The sequence below is a fragment of the Osmerus mordax genome, chromosome 21 (assembly GCF_038355195.1).
Source record: "Osmerus mordax isolate fOsmMor3 chromosome 21, fOsmMor3.pri, whole genome shotgun sequence".
Classification (NCBI taxonomy): Eukaryota; Metazoa; Chordata; class Actinopteri; order Osmeriformes; family Osmeridae; genus Osmerus; species Osmerus mordax.
In genome coordinates, this window is record NC_090070.1 from 13,046,920 (window position 1) to 13,066,401 (window position 19,482).

At 50.7% G+C, this 19,482-nt stretch overlaps 3 protein-coding genes across 4 annotated transcripts; 2 read left to right on the plus strand and 1 right to left on the minus strand.

Moving 5' to 3' along the window:
• Positions 1 to 1,523: 1,523 nt before the first annotated feature.
• On the plus strand, positions 1,524 to 2,540 carry rasd3 (RASD family member 3). Its single transcript, XM_067259111.1, has one exon. It carries the CDS (start codon positions 1,670 to 1,672, stop codon positions 2,306 to 2,308), a length of 639 nt encoding a protein of 212 aa, XP_067115212.1. The 5' UTR covers positions 1,524 to 1,669; the 3' UTR covers positions 2,309 to 2,540.
• A 2,459-nt stretch (positions 2,541 to 4,999) lies between these two features.
• Positions 5,000 to 9,564, plus strand: plk1 (polo-like kinase 1 (Drosophila)). Its single transcript, XM_067259071.1, has 11 exons — positions 5,000 to 5,675; positions 6,135 to 6,303; positions 6,426 to 6,570; positions 6,752 to 6,845; positions 7,041 to 7,263; positions 7,378 to 7,420; positions 7,590 to 7,690; positions 7,830 to 7,907; positions 8,056 to 8,210; positions 8,333 to 8,515; positions 8,884 to 9,564. The coding sequence occupies exons 1-11, from the start codon at positions 5,313 to 5,315 to the stop codon at positions 9,082 to 9,084; spliced, it is 1,755 nt and encodes a 584-aa protein (XP_067115172.1). The 5' UTR covers positions 5,000 to 5,312; the 3' UTR covers positions 9,085 to 9,564.
• A 112-nt stretch (positions 9,565 to 9,676) lies between these two features.
• Positions 9,677 to 19,215, minus strand: ern2 (endoplasmic reticulum to nucleus signaling 2). 2 transcript variants are annotated; one of them, XM_067259036.1, is made up of 22 exons: positions 18,888 to 19,214; positions 17,674 to 17,791; positions 17,502 to 17,535; positions 17,329 to 17,401; positions 16,902 to 16,974; positions 16,390 to 16,512; positions 16,169 to 16,270; positions 15,794 to 16,058; positions 15,621 to 15,699; positions 15,348 to 15,501; positions 15,015 to 15,139; positions 14,645 to 14,845; positions 14,247 to 14,520; positions 13,954 to 14,038; positions 13,183 to 13,372; positions 13,005 to 13,101; positions 12,523 to 12,722; positions 12,015 to 12,162; positions 11,728 to 11,855; positions 11,432 to 11,555; positions 10,972 to 11,039; positions 9,677 to 10,873 (listed from the first exon to the last, which is right to left on the minus strand). In XM_067259036.1, exons 1-22 carry the CDS (start codon positions 18,951 to 18,953, stop codon positions 10,691 to 10,693), a joined length of 2,910 nt encoding a protein of 969 aa, XP_067115137.1. In that variant the 5' UTR covers positions 18,954 to 19,214; the 3' UTR covers positions 9,677 to 10,690. The 2 variants fall into 2 exon arrangements, with proteins under 2 accessions (XP_067115137.1, XP_067115138.1); XM_067259037.1 differs by lacking the exon at positions 10,972 to 11,039 and having other exon boundaries at positions 10,684 to 10,873; positions 18,888 to 19,215.
• Positions 19,216 to 19,482: the final 267 nt, after the last annotated feature.

The following is a 19,482-nucleotide window of genomic DNA, read 5'->3' on the forward strand; positions in this document are numbered from 1 at the left end:
ATCGTGATTGAGGTGTGAAACGTTGTACCTTTTCTCTTTCTCTGTCTGTGCCTCTCTTTTTCTCCTTCAATGACTCCTGCCTTATCTCTCCCTCTCTTTCCCCTCCCTCCCTCCCTCTCTTTTTCTCCTTTACTGACTCCTGCCTTATATCTCTCTCTCCCCCTCCCCTCCCCTCCCTCCCTCCCTCCCTCCCTCCCTCCTCTCTCTCTCTCTTCTCTCTCTCTCTCTCTCTCTCTCTCTCTCTCTCTCTCTCTCTCTCTCTCTCTCCCCTCCCCTCCCCCCCCCCCCCCCCCCCTCTCTCTCTCTCTCCCCTCCCCTCCCCTCCCCTCCCCTCCCCTCCCTCCCCTCTCTCTATCTCTCTCTCTCCTCCCTCCCTCTTTCCCTTTCTTTGACAAACAGGAAAGCTCTTGACCTTCAAGTAAAAAGCAATGAAGGGAGAGAAAGAGAGAATGGCCAAACACACACACACACATGCACATACTTATGCACACACCCTCACACACACACACATACTCAAGAGACAAAGAGAGACCGAGACAGATTGCCGTCCCCTCCAGAGTTCCAGGCCCGGCCTCCAAAGACCCCCAGCTGGAGTATCCAGCTGCCCCAAGATCAGCCTCCCTGTCTGGATCAGTCCAAGCCGCTGCTCCCTTGACCCAGATGGCTATGGAGGAGATGACCCGTGCTGATATGCAAAGAGCACAGCAATGAGAAGGACAGAGAGTTAATGAGTGTGTGTGTGCACGTGCATGTGCCTGTGTGCGTATGCGTGTTGCACGTGCCTGTGTGCGTATGCGTGTGTGTGTGCATGTGCCTGTGTGCGTATGCGTGTGTCAATGGTTCCTCCTCATCCAACATGGGTGTGGGCCTCTGACAAGCTGGAGTGTCTGGACCTCTGTTGACACAATCAGGTCAACATGGATCTGTTATCACATCATGTGTGTGTGTGTGTCTGCATGTGTGTGTGTGTCTGCATGTGTGTGTGTGTGCGTGTCCTCCCACACCTAGTTTTGTGTTTCTTGTCTTCCCAAGAAACCAGAAGCCTAATTACCATGGAACATCCTTCACTGGTGTGTGTATGTATGTGTGTGTGTGTCCTGTACATCCTAGAGAACACACTCATCATAGAGGGTACATCCCTTGTTGACCTTTCTCTGACAGGTCTGGTACACATTCAGCCCTCTTATTAAACAGTCTCCTCTCACTAACCTGTCTCTCCTCTCACTAACCTGTTCCCGTTCTTTGCAATGGAATGATCTAAAATGAATTCTCATCTGATATATTGCATTCAATTCTACTTACACAATGGCCGTCTAAATACTACATTTCCATCGTAAACTTGGAGAGTGGGGGTTACTGCAAATTGCCACACCTCCAGTTTTGGAGACACGTGCGTTTGGTTCCTGTGGTTTACTCTATCTCTCTTTCTGCTACTGTACTGGGGTAGGAGGAGTCGACCTGGACAGCTATAAATTCAGGAAGCCCGAACACACCAACGATATCATCCACCTGTTGCACGAGAGGACCAGAGACGTCACCGTCTTGCGTCCTCGAGAGAGAGCAGTCCAAGTGATATTTAACCGGCTGGTTAAACAACTTTGCTAACTTTAAACATCTATAACAGACAGAGCCGTTTTATTTTCTTCAGTATTTTCTTCACGTCACGGTGATGTCTCTGGCGGTGTGCGGGAGCAGCACTGTCCGGTTGGTGTTCCTCGGGGCGGCAGGGGTCGGAAAGACCTCGCTCATCCTTCGGTTCCTGCATGACCGCTTCGAGCACAAATACACCCGCACGGTAGAGGAACTGCACGCGCTGGAGTACGACACCGGGGCTGGGAAAGTGCGCCTCGAGATTCTGGACACTAGCGGCAGCTACTCCTTCCCTGCTATGCGCGAGCTTTGTATCCGCCACAGTGACGCTTTTGTGTTGGTTTACGCAGTGGACGATCCCGGGTCGCTTGAGGAGGTGCGGAGGCTCCGCGAGGAGATCTTGGAACTGAAAGGCGGCAAGTGCAGCACGCCCATCACCGTGGTTGGCAACAAGGCGGATCTGATGGAGTGCGAGGGGCGCGCGCTACCAACAGCGGAAATCATGGCTATGGTTGAGCTGGAGTGGAACGCGAGCTTTGTAGAGGCTTCCGCGCGCACCGGGGAGAATGCGGTCGGGGTGTTCCGTGCTCCGTTGCAGCAGGTGAACCTACCGTCACAACTGAGCCCCGCGTTGCGCAGGCGACGAGAGACTGTACCCCGCGAGAGCCCTAAAAAGAGACCTCCTCTGAAAAAGAACAACAGCTGTATCCTCTCCTAATGTCTCTCTGTCTCTCCCTCTACCTCTGTCTCTCTCTCCCTCTGTCTCCCTCTCTCCCTCTCCCTCTCTCAGAGCAGCTGGTTTGCTCATGTACAGGTTCTTCCTCCCTCTATTCAAACCCTGTGTCAGAATTAATTTTTTATTTAATTTTTATGTATGTAAAGAGAGGAGCAGACAAACTGAAGTGTCCACTTGACACGCAGGGAATTCTGGGTAGTGTAGTAAAATAAAATGGGGGGGGGGGGATTTGAACTATTCCTCTGGTTCTCTCTCATGGTATCAGTCGAACAGTGTTGGTTTATGTGTTTTAATTATGAATAAATCAAGAATAGATCAAGTTGATCATAAGGTTGTTCGGTTCTTGTCATTGCACCGGTCCCTGCAACGTGGAGTTGGGAGACAGCTCAGCTTCTAGAACAGTAGAACCTTCTAGAAAAGAAGGACTTGATAACTTTCAGGTCAGTACAGTTCCACATACAATAATTTTCGGGGAGAACTATTTAGGGTTCTAAAACTCACCAAAGTATAGGGCCTAGTTAGACGTCAAGGTACTAGTTAGGCCAGTCAGACAAAGTTGTGGTCCCAGATAGCAGTGTTGACTGATGGGCTGGATTGCCGGATATTAGAGAATGTTATATGAAGGCCATGACCTTTGTATGTTGACACAAAGGAGAGGAGAGACAGCACTGTCCAGCTGGCTTACATCGCAGACTGATAAGTACATGAATATCTGCCCCCATATACATATGCACACACATCCACACACACACATCCACACAACTACATCCACACACATATCCACACAATCACATCCACACACATATCCACAAAATCACATCCACACACACATCCACACAATCACATCCACACACATATCCACACACACACATCCACACACACATATCCACACAACCACATACACACATATATACACACAACCATATCCACACACATATCCACACAATCACATCCACACACATATCCACACATCCACACACACATATCCACACAATCACATCCACACACACACATCCACACAATCACATCCCCACACACACACAATCACATCCACACACACACATCCACACAACCACATACACACACATACCCACACACCTGCACACACACACCCTTCTGTCAGTCGTGAGCATGTTAGCGAGCATCAAAATAACCCCAGGCTCTTCTGTTATTATGAAACAGGATTATTATGATAATCTCATGGCAATGAATGTGCTAATGACATAAAAGGGATATAAATATCCAGGAAAACACCAACAGACAAAACCTCCAGTCCTCCACCTCTCATCCGGTTCTACTCTCATCCCACTTTCTGCTCTATAATTAACCTGGAACTACCAAACGATGCTTAAAAATACACCACAGGGAGGGAGAGAGAGAAAGAGAGAGGGGGGAGAGAGAGAGCAAAGAGACAACATGAATGGGGTTCATTGGTAGTTTATGAATTGGTAATTCAGAGCTGACAGAGAAAAAAGTCTAAGGAGGTGTGGAGGGGGGAGGAGATGGGGGGGGAGTGGAGGGGGGGAGGAGATGGGAGGTGGAGGAGATGGGGGGTGGCGGTCATGAGATGGTGAATGGGCAAGGGATCGAAAAACCAACGATCCAGTAACAATGGCCATATAGGCACACAAACACACACAAACATAAAGCTGAAATCTTGACTCACTGATAAACTAAGGCGTGTGCTCTCACGTGTGTTTCAGTGCATGTGCTCACACTCTGCACACACACACAAATGAAACTGCAGTTTATTGTTATTTTATCCTTATAGTATTTCAGTATGTTGTCAGATGCTGTGCATGTAGATTGCCAAGATTATTTTTGTCAACAAAACGTCATGACTCACTGAGACGCACGTAGACCTGATCACAGGAACGTTCCTGTGATCTGAGAAACGTACCAAACCAACTGAGGGAAACTGTCACTGGACCTGTGGGTATTCACAGCGTCAGACGCAAACAAGGGTTGACCTCCGCAAGCAACACGTTCTGCAGAAAAACAACCTCTGCTGTTTAGTTGTTTCTTCCCACACACGTGTGTGTGGGTCTGAGTGTGTGTGTGTGTGTGTGTAGGGCAGACTGGGAGCTGATAACAGACTGAAGGGCAGCCAGAGGCTAAAGACCCAGATATCTAATGTGTGCTTATGAGTGCTTATAGTTCCCTATCTCTCTTCTCTCCCTAACCCTCTTTCTTCTTCATCATCTACACTTTATTATTTTCTCCATTTCTATCTTTGCTAACCCACCCCTCTCCGCATGTGTAGGATATTCTAAAACTAATAATAAAACATATAAGAAACAAAATTCAATATACAAATAAGAGATTAAGCGCTACGTCACAACATGTTAAACATGGCTTAAGTGTTGCTGATGAAAGTTCAGGGAAAGTGCTTCTTTTTTTTATTATTACCACCATGTTTTTCTCCGGTGCGCAGCATGTAATTGAAAAACTCAAATTCCCAAAATGCATTTGTTTGGGGAAATTGCAGGAGGATTATACACCAATCACCTACGCATATCTGGCCTTCCCGGTTTGGGATTGGCTGCATTTTGGCATATCCTCCCAGGGTGCTTTGCTTCTCTGGCTGGGAATTCAAATCGCGAGCACCAATCAGAAGCGCTCCTAACGAACAGAGCAGCATTTAAACTTGTACCAGTCACTGTTGTAGAAGGACGAGCAAATAGCAGCGGGGAAGTGATTCGGTGTATTTTTTAGTGCTGTTTTTGACTGTATTTTTGTCAAAACATCTGAATCTTGAACCTTTAAACTTGAATCTTTTTTTAGCATTCAGATTGACAGCTTTTGCACCTGTGGATATTTAGTTTTTATTTGAATTCCGTGAATGTGGAAGATTACGCTAAAGCTAGTTAGCTACTTAGTACAGCGAATCTCTATAACCTGTTAAGTAATTTAACTTTCCATCATAGTGTTTTATACGTGGTAGATTAGTATTCATTGACGTTGTGAAGCACTCTACTACTTCAAAATGAGTGCAGGAATAGCAAAACCGGCGAATCCGTCGACACACGTCGACCCCAAATCTGCACCTCTCAAAGAAATTCCAGATATTCTAGTGGATCCGCGGACTATGAAAAGGTACATGAGGGGAAGATTTTTAGGGAAGGGAGGGTTTGCGAAATGCTACGAAATAACAGATCTGGACACAAAAGAAGTTTTCGCAGGGAAAGTCGTTCCGAAATCTATGATTCTCAAGCCACACCAGAGAGAAAAGATGAGCTCAGAAATCGCTATTCACAAGAGCCTCGATGACCCGCATATCGTGGGTTTCCACGGCTTCTTTGAGGACGACGACTTCGTTTTCGTTGTGTTGGAAATCTGCAGACGGAGGGTAAGTACATCTGTTGGGTCCTTCGACGTAGCTAGCAAACATGCAAGCTATGCTAACGTTATCTAGCTAGTAACGTCGCTAAACTTCCTATCGTGGTGAGTGATAGTTGTGGGAGGCCAACGGTCGAGTCGAGCGAAGATTCATATTGCAAGCGAACTTGTTCCAGCAATCTGAAAACCATGATCGTCTGTCTAACAGGGTGTTTTGATGAAAATATATTTCCCTAGTCATTATGATTGCCATCGCTGAAATGTCAAAAATATGGAACTTCATGTTGTATCCTCCCATATTAAGTTGAAATCTTCAGGTTCAGCCTAGTTAAGCGTCATGGCGACAACTTCTGGGCCCCGCTAGCGACCTCTAGCATATGTATTCATCTCAACTTGCGTGTTGGATGTGACGGAGTAATAACTGTTTTGAATCACCTTTAAAAAAACAATACATGTATTTTTGTCGCAGTCCCTGTTGGAACTGCACAAACGAAGGAAGGCGGTGACGGAACCGGAGGCCCGGTATTACATGTTGCAGCTGCTGAAGGGCTGCCAGTACCTGCACAACAACAGGGTCATCCACCGTGACCTGAAACTGGGCAACATCTTCCTCAATGACGACATGGTAGTCAAGATAGGTATGACACACTGCCAGCCAGAACATACACACATGCCTAACAGGATAAATGGAACACACACACCTTTTCAAAACTAACACCTGCTGTCTTTTAATGAACTTCTCCCTCCATCTCTCCTCCAGGGGACTTCGGCCTGGCCACTAAGATAGAGTTTGACGGAGAGCGTAAGAAGACTCTGTGTGGGACTCCTAACTACATCGCTCCAGAGGTGCTGTGTAAGACGGGCCACAGCTTCGAGGTCGATGTCTGGTCCCTGGGGTGCATCCTGTAAGTGGAGACACACACACACACACTGACTTTCACTCTCTCAAACACACACACTTTCACTCACACACCTACCTAATGCACACTATGCACATCCAGACCGAACAACACAGGTTCTTCTACACATGGTAGTGAAGAGCGGAAGGCTCATGCATTCAGTAACCTCTCTCCCCTCCTCCCCCAGCTACACTCTGCTGGTGGGGAAGCCTCCGTTTGAGACATCCTGCCTGAAGGAGACCTACAACCGCATCAAGAAGAACAACTACACTATTCCCTGGGTGAGAACACGCTCCAGACTCAACACTCCAGCCTCTAGTGATCCTCTGTTCGATTCATTAATGTCTCTTCCTTCACCCCCTTACTCACCCTTCCATCTCCACTTTCCTTGCTCCCTTTTCCTCTCCCTCTTACCCTTTCCCTCCATCCTTCCTTCCTCCCCCCTCCTTCTTCTGTTCCTCCCTCCCCCCCTCCAGCACATCAACCCGGTGGCATCCTCCCTGATCAAGCGCATGCTGCACGCTGAGCCCACCCAGCGGCCCACCGTGGCAGAGCTCCAGGCGGACGAGTTCTTCACGGGGGGCTACGTGCCCCTGCGGCTGCCCACCACCTGCCTCACCGTGCCCCCACGCTTCTCCATCGCCCCGTCCTCCCTGGAGGCCGGCCTGCGCAGGCCCCTCACAGCCGTCAACAGCAAAGGTGGGGAGGAGGGGGCGTGACAGGGTGGTCTGGGGGAAGGGATGGAGATGGGTGAGATTTTTCCTGTCCCATTGGTCACATCTGACCAATCACATTCTCTCTCTCTCTCTCCAGGAGGAACTGAGAAGGTGGAGCAGAAGGAAGAGCCTCTGCAAAGGTGAGACACACGCATAGAACAACCCACATGGTCTTCAAGTGTAATCTGATTGAATAAGAACTGGATGAATGCTTGGATACCACATTCATCTCCAGTTACAGCAGTGGCACAACACTTTTACTTCTAAACAAACAAGCTTTACTGAAGTTAATGCGTGTGTGTGTTCCAGAGAGGTCCCAGAGCCCACCAGCTGTCACCTGAGCGACATGCTACAGCAGCTCACCAGCGTCAACGCCTCCAAGCCGTCCGACAGGGTGCTCGTCCGCCAGGGTGAGGACGGCACGCCCACTGACGCGCAATAAACGCACCTGCTGCACACACACGTCTGAGAGAATCTGTACATATTGTGGTTGAGGAGATGGTTGTTGTTCTTGTGCGCTCCCGTCTGACTTGGGGTGTTTGTGTTCAGAGGAGGCCGAGGACCCAGCCTGCATCCCCATATTCTGGATCAGCAAGTGGGTCGACTACTCTGACAAATACGGCTTGGGTAGGAGAGGACATCCACTTCTGCTTTTTCTCCTTTTCCACCCTCCCTCGTCCTCGTAAATGATGCTGAGATTGGAAGTTATTAGAAGAATGAATGAGGTGGGAGTTGTGTGCCTGTGTTTGAGCTGTGTTCTTACCTTTATTTTTAGGCTACCAGCTGTGCGACAACAGCGTGGGCGTGTTGTTTAACGACTGCACGCGTCTGATCATGTACGCGGACGGGGACAGCCTGCAGTACATCGACAAGACGGCTGCTGAGAGCTACGTTAGCGTGCGCTCCTACCCACCCACACTCACCAAGAAGGTTAGCATTGCTAGAGGAAGCCTAAGGCTGCTGCTAATTTTTTATAATGTATATTATCGAGAGAAGAAAAAAAAAAAATTGTGTAGCTCATCCTTTTCTGTAACGACTAAATCCCCCCCCAGATCACGCTGCTGAAGTACTTCCGTAACTACATGAGCGAGCACCTGGTGAAGGCGGGGGCCAACGTGGTGCGCCGTGACGGGGACGAGCTGGCACGCCTGCCCTACCTCAGCCACTGGTTCAGGACCAAGAGCGCCATCGTGCTGCACCTCACCAACGGCACCGTGCAGATCAACTTCTTCCAGGTGCCTCGCTCGCTCCCTCTCACTGTTTTATTTGTATCATCACACACACTCCCCCCCCCCCCCTCTCTCGACCACCTTCTTTTGAACGTGTGGACCCGAAAACACTGATGTACCACACGCACACCCCCCCCCCCCCTCTCTCGACCACCTTCTTTTGAACGTGTGGACCCGAAAACACTGATGTACCACACGCACTCCCCCCCCCCCCCCCCCCCCCTCTCTCGACCACCTTCTTTTGAACGTGTGGACCCGAAAACACTGATGTACCACACGCACACGCTTCAATCTAACACACACAAACACTCATCAGCCTTTTAGCTCAGTAGTTCCTGATTCCAAACTCCATGTTGTGCCCCTCCTCCCTCCAGGACCACACCAAGCTGATCATGTGTCCTCTGATGGGGGCGGTGACCTACATCGATGAGAAGAGGGAGTTCCACACATACAGGATGTCTCTGCTGGAGGAGTTTGGCTGCTGCAAGGAGCTGGCCAGCCGCATGCGCTACGCCAAACTGATGCTGGAGAAACTGCTGGCCGGGAAGTCCACTTCCTCCTCCTCCGCACGCTAGAGCCAATCACAGCACTCGCAGCCCCCAGCCGGCCTATCGTGGTGAGGGGAGGGGGGAATGGGCACGCCCCTCAAACAATCACTACCTCACTTCCTGCTGTCCGCAGGCCTATCGGACGACTGGGTGTGTGGGGGGGGTTGTGATGTCACAAGCCTGTAAATTACGCCAATTTCAAAACAATGTCTTATAGTCGGGAAGTGGGGGTGTAAATGATGATGAATTTACAGTCTGTTTAGGATTGAAGTTTTTTATTACGGTGTGTGGCCTGCTGTTCACCAACTTTGTGGGTTTTGTAAATACTTCTGGGGGTTTCCATGTGTGGGAGGGTGGAGGAGCTGGCCGCACCTTTATCATGTGACATGCGTGTTCCTCCTGTTCTCACCTGTTGTCTTTATACGTGTTCTACTCTTCTACATGCGTTACACGCTCCCCCCTTTGCAACATCTGAATGCAACAGGATTTTTTGTACAAAGATGTTTTTTAAAGAGATTTCTTTTCACTGTTAAAATTGAAATAAAGAAGTAACGAGACCTCACTTGTGTTTTATGAACTTACAGCTGCTGCGTTTTTTCTCTAAAAGCATAGACATGAACATTATTACATTTTTATTCCAAAACAAAGATACAAAAGTCATATTACCGTTGTGTGTGTGTGGGCTGTCGGTTAACTCAATTCAGAAACGCATATACATTCACTCCAGTCCCAAACCGGCATATCCACGACAACGAGATACGTGACCCACCACCAGGAAGCAATTTTGTTGCCATGGAGACACAAACCCAGGCAAGTCAGGCTCACTGCAGTGCATTGTGTTTATATCACACTCATACTAGCTCGTTAAGCTCTCTAATACACACACGCTTGGTCTCTTTCACTCTCTGAAGCGTTCATTCACACAAGTAGCGCTCAGTAAAATCTGTTGTATAACTGAAATAAAATACAATATAAAAGTTGAAATCCCCATACTACTATAGTAAGCCGGTTCAGTATGTCAAATGCAGCATGCCAAAAATACCAGGATGTTGGTACTGCATCTGGTCGCATGTTTGCTGTATACATCTGGTCACATGATTCCTGTCTGCATCCCAGCATGCTTCTCTGTCCTGACCCACAATCCTCAGCGCAGTGCAAGAAACGTCACAGCAACTAAAACACAGTTTTAGTTACACAGTAACAACAGAGATCTGGCTGTTCTCCCGTACGCTCGGCTCTGTTCGCCTCCAGAGAAGCCAAGAAAGATTTTTGTCATCAACCATTTCATCAGCATTTTCAACATAATGCGCTACGATCTGTGACGGATGTACAAGCAAGAAGGTCAAAGTTCAAGGTGCAACGTGACTAAGTAGTGTCTCCCAGCTGTACGAGTACTGCATGCAACAGTACGTGCTTCGTAAGGGCACCTGCAGTATATACTAAGTAGACAAAGTAACACGATTCGAGATGCAGCCATCTTGGATCCGCTGGTGCAGCAGTTTCCTGCATCCCTCTCAAGAGTCTGGCAGCCATTCTGGCTCCTGGCCTGAAGGCAGTGGTGGCCATTTTGAATGTTTTTTTCTCAGGACTGAGACACAGGGGGGCTTTTAACCACCGTGTGTGTGTGTGTGTGTTACTCCGGGGCGGGGGGCAGGTAGTAGGGGTGGAACAGTCTCTCGCTGGAGCAGGCGGCGAGGGCGGTGTGCGTGTGCAGCAGTAACCGTGGGAACCGCGAGGTGAAGTAGGAGACGAAGCCGTCAGGAACCTCCCCCAGCGTCTCCTGCACCTCTGCCGGGAGCTCGTGGTAGTGGTGCTTCTACACACACACACACACATTACACACACACATTACACACACACATTACACACACATTACACACACCTTCACACACACACACACACACACACACTGACCTTGTTCCTCATCGCTCTCAGCAAGTCTCTGACTGAGTTTCCTTTGTAGGTCCTGAACTTCCTCAGGTCTGAAACACACACACACTTTAGAGCAGTATGTTCTACGTGTGTTCCCTGTCTGCAGGGTGTGTGTGTGTTACCTGTCTGCAGGGTGTGTGTGTGTTACCTGTCTGCAGGGTGTGTGTTACCTGTCTGCAGGGTGTGTGTGTGTGTGTTACCTGTCTGCAGGGTGTGTGTGTTACCTGTCTGCAGGGTGTGTGTTACCTGTCTGCAGGGTGTGTGTTACCTGTCTGCAGGGTGTGTGTGTGTGTGTTACCTGTCTGCAGGGTGTGTGTGTGTTACCTGTCTGCAGGGTGTGTGTTACCTGTCTGCAGGGTGTGTGTGTGTTACCTGTCTGCAGGGTGTGTGTGTGTTACCTGTCTGCAGGGTGTGTGTTACCTGTCTGCAGGGTGTGTGTTACCTGTCTGCAGGGGGACAGAGATGTGCATCCTCCAGTTGGTTCTGACCACGGCCCTGCCTGCCGTCTCCAGCCTCACCACCATGGGACTGTCCATCGGCTCCTTCTCTATACGGTCACTGACGTCCTGCACACACACACACAGTAAACACATCTTTCTCTGTCACTTTGTCTTTACACATCCGTTGGTTTGCTTTTCACCACCTTCTCTTCCTCCCTCCTCCCCTCACCCTCCCTCCTCCCCTCCCTCCATCTCCCTCACCCCTCTCTCCTCCCTCCCCCTCCCTCCTTCTCTCTACCTGGAAGAACTGCAGCTGTTTCTCGGGGCTCCAGAAGAACGGGTGTTTGAGGACGGAGGAAGTGGAGGGGCGGGACTCCGGCTCGCCGCTGATCATTCGCTCAATCAGGTCCCGCGCGATGACATCATCTGATTGACAGACGGAACGAGCAGTTAGGAACAACCAATGAGGGGGGACACACGCATTATCTCTCCCCTTGTTTCCCTCTCATATTCAATTACTCTATTTCTCATTCACCTGCTAACAAACCCTCCCTCCCTCCCCCCTCCCCCCCCCCCCTCCCTCACCGTGTGTGTCCTCCAGGAAGTGTGTGAGGCAGTAGTCTCCTGCCAGGATGTTGCCCTGGCGACGCAGCGCGTCTCCAAACGGGTGCTGCCCCCTGCTGAGCACGTAGTGGAACACACAGCCTGCAGAGAACACGTCCACAGCTGTGGTCTGGGAGGGGGGGAAGAGGAAACCCTTTTACAGAGTGTGTGAGCATGTGTGTGTATATGTTTGTGTGAGTGTGTGAGTGTGTGTCTGGCCTGTGTGTGTGTGTGTGTGAGTGTGTGTGTGTGTCTGGTCTGTGCGTGTCTGGTCTGTGTGTGTGTCAGATGGCTGAGTGGTTAGGGAATCGGGCTAGTAATCAGAAGGTTGCTAGTTCGATTTCCGGCTATGCCAACCAAATGACGTTGTGTCCTTGGGCAAGGCACTTCACCCTACTTGCCTCGGGGGAATGTCCCTGTACTTACTGTAAGTCGCTCTGGATAAGAGCGTCTGCTAAATGACTAAATGTAAATGTGTGTGTGTGTTTACCGGGTTGCTAGCGGGCGTCTGCAGCAGCACCTCGGGGGCGATCCATCCGTCCGTTCCTGGGACTCCTGACCTCAGACTGAAGCTGCTGCGCCCAGCAGGGATCCTCTTACACAGACCGAAGTCTGAGATGACGGCCCTCACACGGCCCAGGGGCCCCGGCTGGGACAGCAGGATGTTCCTGGGCTTCAGGTCCCTGTGGACTGGACACACAGACCAGACACACACACACACATAGACACACATAAAGACAGACACACACACACGAAGACAGAAACACACTTGGTCAGGTCACTCTAATGCCATCTAGTGGACGATGCCATGTACTGCTTTGTATCGGAAGAGAGAGAGAGACAGAGAGAGAGACAGAGAGACAGAGAGAGAGAGGGAGAGACAGAGAGAGAGAGACAGAGAGAGAGAGGGAGAGACAGAGAGAGAGAGACAGAGAGACAGAGACAGAGAGACAGAGAGCTGTATGACCTCACCTATGTTGAGAGAGTGCAGGTGACTGAGGCCACTCATGGTGTGTTCCAGCAGGGTGACAGGACTCAGGTCAGAGTGACAGGACGGCTCCTCTACGTACTGCACGCACACACACACACACAGGTTAAATATCTGTGTATACCCAAACACACACACACACACACTCGCTCTCCCACTCACCTGCTGCAGCGTGGCGTTGCACAGCTCGATGGCGATGTAGGTGAACATGCGGTCGGTCTCGGTGCAGAAGTAGCGGATGACATTGGGGTGCTCGTCCGCCTCCCTCAGCAGCTCCACCTCCCGCGACGCCAGAGACACACACTCCGGAAGGATCCGCTTCACCGCCACGCGGCGCCCGTCAAAACGACCCCTGCACACACACACACATACACACACACACACAAGATGAAGTGTGTACTAGCTGGTACTTGACCCGATGTTAGTTTCCTCAAGGATCACAATGACTCTTGCTCAGAGACTTGTTGCTCTTGTGGCTAGTGGTAACTGTTTTAAATTTTTGTTCTCGCTGTGATATATTGTTTTTATTACTGTTGCTTACTTTTTTCCACAGGTACACTTGCACTTATAGCGGTTAATGTTGTTTAATTGTAACTTGTTTAACTACATGCTCTTATTGTTCTTCCCTTTGGCACTTACTTTGTTTGTTCACAATGTGTGCTTCATGTTTTGGCTACTCGCGATGTTTTTTGGCTATCTTGTTGTTATGATCAGTGACCTATGCACTTTGTAAAGCTCTCTCTTGGAAGTCGCTTTGGATAAAAGCGTCTGCTAAATGAATAAATGTAAATGTACTAAGTGTTTACTTGCTGCACTAAGTACTAGAGGCGTCTGACTCACTGTGTACTAGATGCGTCTGACTCACTGTGTACTAGAGGCTCACTGTGTACTAGAGGCGTCTGACTCATTGTGTACTAGAGGCGTCTGACTCACTTGAACACAAATGTTCCCTCTGTTCCGTGACCCAGAACTTCCAGAGGAGAGAAGGAGATCTTCCCCACCTCCACCACCCCTCCATCTAGCAGAGGAGAGGGACAGAGAGAGAGAGAGGAGAGAGGGAGAGAGGATTGGTTGCAGTTTGAAAACCATATGTATGTGTTCTGTGTGTGTGTTAAGTGTTCCTCTCACCAGGAGTGTGTGTGTTATGTGTGTGTGTGTTAGGTGTTCCTCTCACCAGGAGTGTGTGTGTTGTGTGTGTGTGTGTGTGTGTTGGGTGCTCCTCTTACCAGGAGTGTGTGTGTGTCCTGTAGAACTGTTGACTGTGGAGTTGGAGCTGCAGGTGGAGGCTGGGCTGGAGGTCAGGGGTGGGTCTGTGGACGGAGGCCGCAGGTCAGCAGTAGGGGGCGTGTCTAGAGAAGGGGACGTGTCTGCAGAAGGGGGCATGTCTAGAGGAGGGGGCATGTCTGCAGAAGGGGGCGTGTCTGCATACAGGCGTTGAAGGCGGGAGTCCAGGGCCTCCTCCATCTGCCTGCGAGCCCTCTGCTGCTGGAGAGCCCAGCGCTGACACACACACACACACACACGGTTATATACACACACTCACACAGTTATATCCACACACACCCATACACACGTGGTCCCACACACACTCCTCCACACACAGCCAGCCCCAGGCTGTACTCACAGAGGGGTAGGTGAGGGCGAAGGCCAGCCAGCCCCCCAGCAGCAGGGTGAGGGTGGCCAGGGTGAGGGGGTCCTGGGACAGGGAGCCAGGTAGCACGGAGGACAGGCCCCCAGGGGGCCTCACGCCCCCTGCTGGAGACCCCCGCACCCCCCCGTCCCCCGCAGCTCCATCACCACCGCCACGCTCCGCCACCGACCGGAACTGGAGGAGAGAGAGAGAGGTGAGAGAGAACTGGAGGGAGAGGAGGCGGGAGGAGAGGAGGGAGGAGGAGAGGAGGGGAGAAGATGAGAGGAGGGAGGAGGAGGGAGGAGAGGAGGGAGGAGAGGAGGGAGGAGGAGAGGAGGAGAGGGGAGGAGGGCCCCTGGCTCACGTGGGTGTTGTCGTAGCGGGAGGCCGGGGAGCGGGGAGAGATGACGGCATCACCGGCACGCTGCAGGTTCACTGGGAAATCTCTCAGCATGGTGGTGTGAGCTACAGGGGGCAGCTCGTGGTGACCTGCACACACACACACATACACAGAGACACACACACATACACAGAGACACACACACATACACAGAGACACACACCGAGACACACAGACACACATACAGACACATACACAGAGACCGATGCACAAACATATAAAACCACAGAAACAAAATGTCAAACATTTGTCTCTGTGTGTGTGTATATCTGTATGTATGTGTGTGTGTGTGTGTACCTATCAGTAACCAGTGGTTCTGCAGGCTGGTGGTGCTGCCGGGAGGGTAGCGGACGTCAGTGGAGGGTGTGATCTCGTAGGCCCCGCCCCTCTCCCTCACGGTCACGCCCTCCGTCATCGGGCCCTCGATACGCGCCAGCGTCAGGCCCCGCGGCTGCCACGGCAACCACACCCTCAGTCAGCCTCAGTACCAGTTCACCCAAATTACATCAATGTTTCATTCTCTTAACCAATCACATGTGAGAGGGAGGGAGGGCTGACAGGTACACTAACCACAAGGGAGACTCCATCGTGGACCAATGAGGTGGAGGCGTACAGGTGAGAGTCCAGCTTCCCTACGTAGAGGGTGGGGCTGCAGAACACACCATGACTGTTAGAACACACACACGTGTGTGCGTGTACATGGTTGTGTGTGTGTACATGGTTGTGTGTGTGTGTGTACGTACACCAGCTGTGTGTGTGCGCTGAGCTGCTCCTTGACGAACTGGTAGCTCCACTTGATGGAATGTGTGTCGCTGGCAGAGGAGAAGGTGAGGTAGCGCAGCGTCTCCGTGGCGACGGACAGGTGCGGGGCGTGGCGGAGGGTGTCGCTGGCGTACAGGTACACGCCCATCACCGGGGAGCCGTAGTCATGACTCCACAGCACATCACCCGACTCCCGGTCCACCGTCACCAGGAGACCGTCGCCACTGGAGACCAGGTGGGCCATCTCTAGGAGAGGGGAGGGGGGGAATAAAGCGGGGGTTAAGGGAAGAGGGGAGGGATGGAATGTGTGTGTGTGTTTGTGAGTGTGTGTGTGTTTGCGAGAGTGTGTGTCCTACTGTAGTCCAGCTTCTCGTCGTAGGGCGGAGCAGAGTAGTCGTTGTAGGTGGCGTTCCATCTCAGCTCTCTGGTCTTGGTGTCGTACATGGTGATCATATACTCTGGGGAACACACACATATTTCTGAGTGTATGTGTGAGTGTGTGTTTGTGTGCGAGTGTGTGTGAGTTTATGTGTGAGTGTGTGTGTGTTTGTGTGTGTGAGTGTGTGTGTGTGTGTACCGGTGCGTCCTATGTAGAGCAGAGGAGTGTTGGGACAGATGGAGTCGGAGGAGGAGGTGGTCAGGCTGGTCTGCTTCTCTCCTGTCTGGGGGTCCAGCACAAACCAGGCATCCTGCTTCTTACCTGCTCTCACACACACACACACAACATTATTTACCAAGTTGAATTATCCAATTGAATGAAAACACCAGGCCTCACCAGCAGAACACACACACACACCCCTCCAGGCCTCACCAGCAGAACACACACACACACCCCTCCAGGCCTCACCAGCAGAACACACACACCCCTCCAGGACTCACCAGCAGAACACACACACACACCCCTCCAGGCCTCACCAGCAGAACACACACACACACCCCTCCAGGCCTCACCAGCAGAACACACACCCCTCCAGGCCTCACCAGCAGAACACACAGACACACCCCTCCAGGCCTCACCAGCAGAACACACACACACACCCCTCCAGGCCTCACCAGCAGAACACACACACACACCCCTCCAGGCCTCACCAGTGTACAGGATGCCATCAGAGCTCCGACAGGGAGCAGACTGGACCAGCTCTGGGATGGTGAACGGGAGTTTCTAGAAGCAGAAGAACACACACACAGTTACCACACACACTGTTAACACACACACTGTTACCACACACACAGTTACCACACACACTGTTACCACACACACTGTTACCACACACACAGTTACCACACACACTGTTACCACACACACTGTTACCACACACACTGTTACCACACCGGCGTGTAACGTACAACACACAGTTACCACACACACAGTTACCACACACACTGTTACCACACCGGCATGTAACGTACAACACACAGTTACCACACACACTGCTACCACACACACTATGCACACACATGCTTACACATATACTGACACGCTCACACACGCTCACACACACATGGTGTTCCTCACCATCAGGCCCTCCTTGTGCTTGCCTCCCAGCACGTACAGGCTGCCGTCACTGGGGTCTGGGAGGAACCCTGGTCTGAGAGACACACCACGTCACTGAGAGGTGCTCGGAGAGCTGTGTGTGTGCTGACCGCTGTGTGAGTGTGTGTGTGAGTGTGTGTTACAGGGAGACTTACTCAGTCAGGTAAACAGGAACCTGTATTATAGGATCTGAAGAGAAAAAGGAACAGAGCTTCAATAAATCATGTCAAACTATGTGTGTCTTGTTTGTGTGTGTCTGTATTTGTGTTTGTTTGCATGTGTGTGCATGTGTGTGTGTATGTGTAGTATGTGTGTGTGTTTAGTGACCTTCTTTAAGGGTCCATTTTATGTCCCCTGACTGCTTGCTGACAGCGTGTAGACTCCCGTCCAGAGTAGAGACGAACAGCAAAGACTCAGGTAGGGTGACTGTGCTGACCCCTCCTACCTGGGGAGGGAGGGGGGAGGGGAGGGGAGGGGAGGGAGGGGACGGGGAGGAGAGGAGAGGAGAGGGGAGGGGAGGGGAGGGGAGGGGAGGGGAGGGGAGGGGAGGGGGAGGGGGAGGGGGAGGGGAGGGGGAGGGGGAGGGGGAGGGGAGGGGGGAGGAGAGGGGAGGGGAGGGGAGGAGAGGGGGGGGAGAGGACAGGGGAGGGGGGAGGGGAGGGGGAGGAGAGAGGAACGGAAAGGAGAGAGTAAAGTTCTATGAGAAGATTTTAAAACACTTCTTGTGTGTGTGTGTATCTGTGTGTGTGTCCGATGGCAGCCTACATATTAAGTGTCAGTTGAAAATAGCCTGCATGCGACAATGAGTTTAACATGTGTGTGTGGATATTTGTGCATGTGTGTGTATCTGTGTGTGTGTGTTTATCTCTGCATGTGTATATATGAGTGTGTGAGCGTACGATCACCCAAAACGATGCTGAATGTTCCTCTTTTAGCAGGATGTCCTTATGTCCTCCCCTGACTATGAGTGACTGTGTGTGTGTGTGTGTTTGTGTGAAAGTATATATGTGTGTGTGTGTTTGTGTGAAAGTATATATGTGTGTGTGTGTGTTAATATCTGCACCACTCCCATATTTACTCTCTTGCATCACATCCTAGTACAGAAGGATCAGGCTGCAGGTAGTGCTTTAGCAAACACACACACACACATTCACACATGCATACATACATACATACACACACACAAACACACACACACAGAGACGCTCTGGATAAGAGCGTCTGTTAAATGACTAAATGTTCACACACACATACATAATCACGCGCGTGTTTGCTCTTTAAGCCATTTCAATTCTATATAGCAACTTTATATTATCAAACAATAGTGCGTCTCTGTCCCTACAATATTCTCCCGTCAGTGCGCGCACTTAAATGTGTGTCCTACGGTTCGGTTCGCCCTCGCCCATCCTCCGTAGGGGCCCCGAAAATAGACCAGGCACTCCGTTCAGCACACACGCGCAGTATGTTTTATCGCCCCACCGACACTTTAGCTTCTCGGCGCATAAATAGACACCGTCAACAACAACAAGACGCTCGTTTACCTGAATCTGGTTCCCTCCCAATGATAGGAACAGAAGCGACGCTAGAAGACGTCCCAATATCCTCATGATCACAAAGACCCCTTCTTTGATATTTCTTATGAATAATTTACAGTGCTTCTCGAGGGTATAAAACTATCAACAGAGGTCGAACTATCTCCAGAATTCCAGCGCGTGCGTCCATCTGTCCGATCGTTAACGACTAAAAACAACTTTTTTGTCTTCTACACATTGACTCAACGGCTAGTGTTGACAGTAACATCTTCGGTAATAAAAGGCGAAACATGGTAATAACGCAACGAATATTCTTGCATATTTCCGTGTTGGGACGGAACTTCTGACGTCAGCTGTGAGAAAAAAAGCTTACTGTCAAAGAGCGGAGAGTACTGCCAACGAGTGTTTGATTGACAGGTGGTTCAGCCAACAGGTGGCGAGAACACTAGGGGCGGGGCTAAAAAGAGGGTTGGTTTGAGAAAGACCTCGATGTGATTTTGGCCCACGTGGAACAACAGCATTGAGCACACGCAACAAGTGATGCTTTATGTGCAAGAGAATGGAGGGCGACAGAATAGGAAACAGAACTCACATGAAATTAAAC